Below are 8,925 nucleotides of genomic sequence, written 5' to 3'. Positions count from 1 at the left end.
GAACCAACGCTTGAAGTTTGAAGGATGGGTATGAGGAAAGTTAAAAGGAGTTAAACGAAACTGAGACCAATGGTGAAAGTGACTGAGCTGATGAACAGATGTCTTCAGCTGAGTAGATAAAGAAGTGAAGCCAAGTGGCTGCTGATTGCTTGTGATGTAATGCTAAGGTGACTTCTCTGTGGCTAAGGAGAGGGCAAGGGGGAGGGGAAAGTGGGGCGGAGAGATCTCTTTAGAATAAGATCCTTACAGGCAGGATTTCTTTCAAGATCTTGTTATACCCAAGGACGTTTTAACTTCTTTAAGACTGTAGTATTTTGAAGAATGAAAGGGCCTAGAATATTTCATGGAATATGTAACAATGAAGAGATTCATTTGGCAGTGGCAAAACAAGGCCCCCTCGGGTGTTATTAACAATTCATGCATTAACAATTTCCAGAGGCCATGTCTTAAGTGACTCAGAATAAATTCAGATCACCAGCAGGTTATACTCGCTTAGAACATTTTCCCTCCTGGCTGAGTGAACATCCCAAGAAAGTATTTAATGAGGTGGTGCATTAATCAGCCATCCCCGGGTCTGTATTGCTCCCTGAGAAATGGACCTATTTGCCTAATAAACAAATTTTCTCAAATATTTCTTACCTCTACACAGGATATATCAAGAGGAATCACATGTCTTCAGCTGTTTACCTCAATCAACAAATATTTATTGATGAAATAAAGCTACATCAGGTGTGACTTGGCAATAACATAGCAGGCTGGGTTGCCAAAGGGAAAATCAGAACATAATTTTCAGTAGAGTCATAGCAGGCAGGTGAAAATGAGTTGTCAAGAATACGAGTAACAAATACATGTGCATAATAATTTACAAATCTTGTCACATTTACATATAGCTTATTTGATCTTCACAACAATCCTTGGAAGAGTTATATCTCCTAATTTATGGATGAGAAAAGTGTGCCTGAGGGAGTTCAATGACTTTTCTAAGGTCACTGGCAAGCAGTATTTCCCCCAATACACTTCACGTCCTAAATTTTCCAATAACAGTACATTTTGGAGGTAGTATGTTATGTGGACAGCTTAGCACTACACAGTATGATCGTGCCCTGGGAAGTATCTCACCCAGTTAGTGCTCCAAAAACCAGAGAGGTACGCAGATGGGCTCCAACAGGAGGATGCATTTCTGCCATGGCTCCACTAGGTGGCAGTGAAGGCCACCACTAGAAGCAAGTGTTTGTCACTACTGTAGAGACACTTGGTCAAAGCAGGAAAGAGGAAAGAAGCAAAGCGGCACTATTCTTTCAGAGTTAGAAAAGTGTGCGTGTGTATATGCTTGCGTGCCTCCGTGTGTGTGCGTATGTTTGCAGGGCAGAGGAACTAAAAAATGAATAGAACTGTTTCTGCATTCTATGCAGTTTCCCCTACTGCTGGTGGGTAGAACCAGAGTGAAAGAAAGACCTTGATATTTGGCACTTCATTACTCTGCTGTGTCCTCTAAGCCCAGGCCTGCAGTCCCACCCCTGGATTCTGGATGTCCAGTGAGGCATTACATGACGTACAAAATTATCATTGTCATTTAGCATAAAAGTGAATGCTCTCTCGAGAGGAAGCATGTATGAATTCAGTGCATGAACGCCTCTGGCTGTGCCTGCAGGCTGGTCTTTCTCTACAAGTGTACATAATCTATTTGCTGGTAGAGAAACCAGCAACTTGCAGCATCCTATGGGGAAAGGAACTCAATAGCTGAAGGAATCCAAGATCCCTTTGATGCTTTCCTGTTCAGTAGTAATCAGCATTGCTACAGGTTTGTTGCAAATTGTGGCCACTGGATAAAGAAGAGTTCTCGACTAGAGCATGCCATAGCAGAAAATATATGTGTCTGGGTTGGAATCCACATTTGCCACTGAATGTTGTTTAGATGGCCATCCTAAGCCTTCTGAAAGTTAGGGGGAAAAAAATGCTCCATTTGTCTGTGAATCTCTACCAACTCTGGTGAAACACCCAACCCGTTGATCAAACCAGAGTTCCCATCAATTAGAACGGTGTTCTATCTGAGGAGACTCCTTTGCCATTGGGGGCAGCTGCTTTTCTTCTGGCACTGGGGGTAGATCAGGTGCTTTCTGGCCACACTTGGAAACAGTGAAGCGAGTCATGTGAAGAGCTTCTTCATACCCTGGGAGGGTGTCCAGGGAGGACGGCAGCGGGCTCAGGGAGCTGGGGGAGTGAGCCACGGCCAGGATTCTTCGAGCTGCAGGGCCAAACACTGACTGCAGGGCTGGAGAGGAAAGAAGGACGGGAGCTCAAGTAAACGCGGCGTCCACAGAAATCAGAGACTTACGGCACACTCAATCCCCTTGCATTTTAACCAAGTGTCCAAATCCGTTGTCACTCTTGGCCACAGATATTAGGAAAATCCTGTGAAGCTTGTTCAGAAACCAGCTTCACTCTTTGCTAGGAGATCCCGTCTTCTCTGGCTTCCTCAAATTCTAAAGTGGGCTCCCATATCTCACAACCCTGCCCTTTCCCCTTTATGGATTTGGAACCCTTTATACCAACACACTGAAGTTGCAGACTCCTTAGAAATAGTTGTTTCTGCCTATTTATCTTTTCCCCAAAATGACAGTGAGAAAGAAAAGCAGGATAGGTGAACAACGTGCTATAGCGTTCTCTCTTTTCAAAATAAATATCACAGGGTATTACCACCTGCTGTTCTGCCTTGTATTCACTCTCCAATTTTAGGAAAGAATATAATCCAAAGAAGAGAACAGAGGGAAATAAAGGAAAGTGTTTTATGATCATCCAGTGTTGGGTTTAATATCTAATGGTTTAAGACCTGGTGAATAAAGAAAGTACACACGACTAATTTCTCCAAAGATAAAAAAAAATTAGTATAGATAATAGAAAGTGTAAGTTTTCACAAAAATCTAAGACATTTTCGAAAAAGGGATATGTTCAGAGCTTAAAATAATTATTTATAAACTTGGGAATTCTTCTGGTAAGACATTTCCAATATTGTCTCCAACATTTCATTTCTTTCTTCACTCCATTATCTGGCCAAAAACTGAAAATACAGCATCCATGGGAGACCAGGTCACTGCACCATCAGGCTTTGGGAAATTAAAGCTGCCCTAAGTTTTAGAACCTTTAACACTATTTGATCAACGTTTTTACACCGTTGCACTGTCCTAAGCAATCGTTTAAACCTGGGTTCACCTCCCATGTTCTACGTTAGTGTACTCACAAGTGATCGTGCTCTGGAGAGTGCTGTCCTGGTCAAAAGCGATGACCGTCACTTCATAGGGTGGCCGGCCCTCGTCTTCCCCATTTTGCTGGTGACCCAGACAACAGCGGAAGCACACAGAAGTCAGGCCACACAGGAGAAGCAGCGCGCCGATGACCACCAGCAACCTGTAAGGGCCCCACCAAGCAGTGAGAGCTCTGTGGTCTGGTGTTTTTCCCAACTTCGGCGTAATCAGTCTTCAGTGTCTCCATTTTGATTTTTGTTTGAGTATTTTATAGAATGACTATCAGATTTTAATTCCCAGGCTTTCTCTTCACGTGTATACTTCCTTATTTTGCCAGCAAGACTAAGGCAGTTCACTAGAGCAATTCATGACAGATTTAAATGTGGTTTGGAGGGGCTACTTTTTACTGAAGTAATCTCCTCTCTGTGGCTTTCTCTAGAGCTGACCCTGAGAAAGTACACAATAATCCGTTGATGTTGGCCCAGGAGATGGTATTGAAATAGGAAATCCTGGCATATTGTCACACGGGTTAGAGATGAGGTAAAGAAGCTTTACTCCATGAGATGCTAGGAAATAGGCTGGATGTCTCAGTTTCTTTTCTGCTGTCAATATATTTAAAAACTAAAATAAATAAATAAATAAATAAATAAAAGTAATACCCCCTGAGAAAAACTCCCTTTTAAACATCTTTCTGGGTAATATAGCTGAAACTTACCATATATACCAGAGATGTACCCAATCTGTGGTCAGGCAACTATGGAGAAAGAATAAAGGTTTGTTTGCGATAAAAATATAGTCAATGCCTGTTATAATTCCAGAATCAGAAATACAAGTTACAATGTATGATACCTTGTTATAATAAAAGCATCACAGGTTATATTAACTTCGATGTAACCAGCTGAATCTATTATGAAATGGGATGCCTTCAGTAGTGGTTTATATTATAGATGGCATTGTGTAAGTCATTATGAGACAGACTAAACTAGTGATCATGAAAATAATGTTAATAGAACATGTAACCATGACCATTGTAAACAGTTTTGATGACAATTACCAAGAAAGAACTTTCAATGCAAGTTTACAAAGAGTGAAAATAAATGTGAAAGTTAAGGTTTGTATATATTTGAGGTAAATAAAATTTAAACATAAAATTTCAGTTATAAGCACGATAGTTTGAAATTTATGTTTTGCAAGTTGTTGCCAAAAGGGCCACCGTATAAACAACAAGTTCCTACTATATAGCTCAGGGAACTATACACAATATCCTGTAATAAACCATAATGGAAAAGAATATGAAAAAGAATATATATATATATATATATATATATATATATATATATATTTGAATCACTTTGCTGTACATCAGAAACTAACACATCACAACACTGTAAATCAACCATACTTCAATAAAAAATAAAAAGCGGGAAAAAAAAAAAAAAGGGCCACCATAAAAACTCCCACCGTAAAAAGGGCTTTAAATTTTCACATCCAGGATCAAAACAGATAAGCATATCCATTGAGGCCCAACAAGAAGGGGGAAAAAATGTAGAAACCAACTTCATCACAACAAAAGCTAATTAAATATTCTGAATGAAATAGGGCAATTATCAAGTTTCTCTATAGAATGAAGATAATATGGATTGCAAGGGAGAAGGAGCGTGGGATAAGTTGGGGAGTGTGAAGGGGAGAGGAAGGAAAATATTTGTCACTGAAGATGAATACATTTAATACTTTATGATCTAGTGATCTGTTGAAATCCACTTCTATATCCTCTCTGTTTGCACAGTTGTAGATCATACAGTTTTCTTTTTCACTGAACAGTGTCTCTAGGTGTTCTCACATTCCCCATTTGTTCAAAGCCCCTTCCAGTTCTACAATGTTACAATTCTGATTCTATTAAAAATATCCCTCTTATGGTGGTAGGTGTCTAAAACCTCAGAGAGCTCGTGGCAAGTAACCAAGGCCATCATCATTTCCCTTGGGTTTCACAGACTTGGCTGTAGGGAAACTCTTCCCTTGGCTAAATATGTGTTTTCCTTCAGCCTAAGTTAAGTCTTTTCATTCAAACTGTCCCTGCTTTCTTAAATAGTTTACCTCCAAGAGGAATGAATCTCTTCCCTTTTTATCTTTGTGTCCTCTGTGTCTACACAGGACCTAATTGTGACAGGCTTAGATTGAGGGATAACTACCTCAAAGTGATAGCTAAATGAAGTCTGCAATAAATATTAACATGCCCTGAAAAATAGGAAACGCTTTGCAGATTTGAAATGGTGGTGCTACGTTGGCAATCACCCAAGTATATCTGCGTGTCAGTAGCGAATCCTGTCTGTCTCGGGTGACTCAGTGAGAGGCTTGGGAAAGAAAATCTTTTGCAAATCACTGTGACTGTATAAATTGAGATTAAGTCTGCTGTTTTGACAGGAAGATTGGCTTTGGAAAAACGCCGTCAGCAGTGTTATCTTGAGTACTTAGGATGTCACGAACACCTGTTTTTGGATAACCTGTCTGTGAGATTAGTGGCGTGATGCCATTTAAGTAGAAATAAGGGAAGTCAGAGATATCTCATGACATTTTGACCCTGTTTTGGGTGTTGATGTCTTTGTCTGTCTCGCTTTCCTCCCAGTGTGGACTCTCAGATACTTACTGTTCAGGATTGCCACAGTTCTCCTCACATCTTGCCCAAGGAAGCTGTAGGAAGGGAAACAATCTCAGACAGGGAAATGGTCCCATCTGCTCTGCTCAGCAGCCTATGAGCCGCCCCTCATGACTGCGCTGTCAGGTCAGTTGGTGACAGCAGGGCAAATACAAGGACAAGGTCATGGGGTCAGTCATGTTCAGGACCGTTTTCATCTCTCCTATACCTGATCTTTATTAAATTCGCAGTGGGAAAACCTGGAAGAGCAAATACCTAATCTGTTTTGGTTTTGGTATTTTGGTGGTGGGTGAACATCACTGCCTCTGTGAATGAGGGGCAGCATTTATATCAATTTGTTTGTCCTAGAAATTTCCTGATCTGTCTCTCAGGATACTGTTCTTGTTCTCCTAATTCTCTATCAGTTACAAGTTGAATTCAACCCCACTGCTCTTTTTTATGCCCTCCGTACATCAATAACTCACCGTACAAGAGAAGAAGGGGGGAAAGGGAGGGGAAAAACTTATTGATTGAATAGCTACTCTGTGCCAGCCAGATTGCCAAGAATTTTTAAGATTTCATAACATTTCATCACAATAACCATGCTGGTGGGTTCATTATTTTGAAACGTTAAGAGACTAAGGCAGAGAGGTTTAAGTAACATGACCAACTGCATACACCTATTGGTTTGGCCAGAATTCAGATCAAACTCTCTCACGGATACGTGTGGAATGAATCACTAGAACCAGGGACTAGTCTGTTCTAACAACTGTTGACACTGCTGTCAGGTCCCTTCTACTCCCAGGAAAGGAACATCCCACTCCTTCTTTTACCTTATATTTCAGTTGACTTTCTCCTTCAAAAACCTCTCTAGGTAAACTTCTGTTCTAGAAACTGTCTCTCTCTTCCAGTAACTTGGATGACTTGATATTTCAGGAAATCAACAACAAAGGCCACAAAGTTACTCTAAAAAGAGGCAAGAATTTGTACTTATTGGGAGTTTGGGGGGAGGGTGGAGGCAGGCAGGGGACACACCTACATGTGACATTGGGTGAAAAGGATTTGTAAAAGAACAAACAGCTGATCTCTGCAGAAAACATTTGAGAAACTCCTGGGTTTGTTTTAATTTAAAATAATTGGCCACTAAGGATGACAAAGTATGTGTTTCCTCAACCCACCCCTGGTACTTCGCTTTGTTTTCTTGATTAAAGTTTTAAAAAAAAGCCTAAAGTGCTCAGCTGATAAAATGCCTCTTTTCAGGCCTGTTGCAAAAAGAGAAGAAACGAGAAAAGAAAGGAAGGGAACGAAAAGGAGGAGAAGAAGAAGTAAAAAGAAAATACAAGAAAAAGAAAGAAAAAGCTATGGTTTCAGACATTCAGTTAACTGGTATATAGGAAGTAAAATAGCACCCTCCCTGTTAGGAGCTGTTCAGGAATCTGAAACCAGCCCGTTTCTTCATTTGCTTTTCTTCTTAATAGATTTTATATCTGTGTAAATTTCCCCCTGAAAGTGATCCAGAATTCCTCAGTCCAATGACTCTTTCTCAGCTAATGAGTTACTCAGAATCTTCTGCTTCTCAGTGGGGAGAAATAAAAAGTGCAAAGTATTTTAAAAGAGTTTTCTTTCTCAACTTATCTCTGATCCGGAGGCACCTAAACTGCTAGAGTAGTATTACTGCTGATATGGGAAACACCATTTAGGGGAATTATGTACTTAGTTTTAATAATTTACTTGGAATTTTTTTTTTTTTTGGCCATGCCACGCAACCTGTGGGACCTTATTTCCCTGCCCAGGGATCGAACCCGTGCCCACTGCAGTGGAAGTGTGGAGTCCTAACGACTGGACGACCAGGGAATTCCCAGTGACTTACTTGGGGTTTTGAGGGATAGGTGAAGAGATGTTAAAAGAGAGAAATATACAGAAGAGACACTTCTAAATTGCCATTGCTCTCCTACTAGTATATATGTCCTCCTTTACGCCGATGTCATTAGTCACACATGCACTATATGTAATCCTATAATACTAAGGGAACATTCTAGTTATTCTTTTCCCTACCATCCCTTTGGTTCTGTATATGTCTTCCCCCCTCATTCATTTCCCTCCAGGTTTTTCTGAGAGTTGATTTATCTGAGAGACAAAGAAACAAACAGAAGTCTTATGCCTGCATTTTCACAACTCACCTGGATGAAATACACCACGGCAGAAGCCATCGGGGCTCGGGATTGCACTCCCATCGGGCTGGACTCCTGCTTCTCCAGATCATGCACTGGGCGTCCGTTGCCTTCTTTCCATGCTCTGTGCCATGTCTGACTTCTTGACCTAGAGGACTTAAGGAGAGAAACACTTCTCAGCAATAAGTCGGTTTTTCCTCCTCTCTCCTTCTCTTCTCTTACTCCCTCGGGCTGTTATTTTCTGTGATTTTTCTCTCCCCTTTCATCCTATCTTCTTTCTCTATTTCTATTCCTGGTTTTAAGGTCTCCACATTTGCTTCCCTGTGTCTTCTCTTCTTCCATTCTACTCTTAGTCCTTTCTAGATGTCTTTAACTTTCTCACACTGCCTCCAAAAGGGAAGACGTTCAGGAAGGACACATCAGTCCTGTGAATTGGATATTTTTCTAGGCAGTGGTGAGAAACTGGACTTGAAGGAGAATCAAAGGCATGTTGAGGGTGACCACATAAGTTCTCTTCTCCATCAGAAAAGGAGTAATATTCTTGGTCCTTCACCCAAGCACTCCAGGGTGACTGTTGGCAGTTGAAAGTCACCCTGCCAACCTCCATTCACTCCCCTCTCCGTGTGATTAGCCCGCCTCTCTTGCTCTCCCCTTCACTATGCAGGCTTCCCCTTCACTATGTTGATAATCAACTCTCCTGGTTCTGGGTCATTTATTCCTAGACACTGGAGTAGGGCTGAGAGGTTGCCAAATGAACTGGAAATCTATAGCATCTTTGGAGAAAGCAGATGGGGAGATTAGAATTTCTGGGTGCTGTCCATGAAATCCCCCTCCACCCTGACTTCAATTCCCATTGAAATAGTTAAAGAGACATTTTAAA

General features: G+C 41.0%; 1 protein-coding gene across 2 annotated transcripts; it reads right to left on the bottom strand.

Moving 5' to 3' along the window:
• Window positions 1–674: 674 nt before the first annotated feature.
• On the bottom strand, window positions 675–8,689 carry TMEM52B (transmembrane protein 52B). Of its 2 annotated transcripts, XM_068560897.1 has the most exons (5): window positions 8,055–8,689; window positions 5,887–5,930; window positions 3,958–3,996; window positions 3,239–3,405; window positions 675–2,272 (listed from the first exon to the last, which is right to left on the bottom strand). In XM_068560897.1, the coding sequence occupies exons 1-5, from the start codon at window positions 8,106–8,108 to the stop codon at window positions 2,028–2,030; spliced, it is 549 nt and encodes a 182-aa protein (XP_068416998.1). In that variant the 5' UTR covers window positions 8,109–8,689; the 3' UTR covers window positions 675–2,027. The 2 variants fall into 2 exon arrangements, with proteins under 2 accessions (XP_068416998.1, XP_068416999.1); XM_068560898.1 differs by lacking the exon at window positions 5,887–5,930.
• Between the last annotated feature and the right edge of the window lie 236 nt (window positions 8,690–8,925).

This window comes from Eschrichtius robustus, chromosome 13 (assembly GCF_028021215.1).
Source record: "Eschrichtius robustus isolate mEscRob2 chromosome 13, mEscRob2.pri, whole genome shotgun sequence".
Classification (NCBI taxonomy): domain Eukaryota; kingdom Metazoa; phylum Chordata; class Mammalia; order Artiodactyla; family Eschrichtiidae; genus Eschrichtius; species Eschrichtius robustus.
Note: the sequence above shows the minus strand (reverse complement) of the source record. Positions and strands in the feature narration are given on the sequence as shown.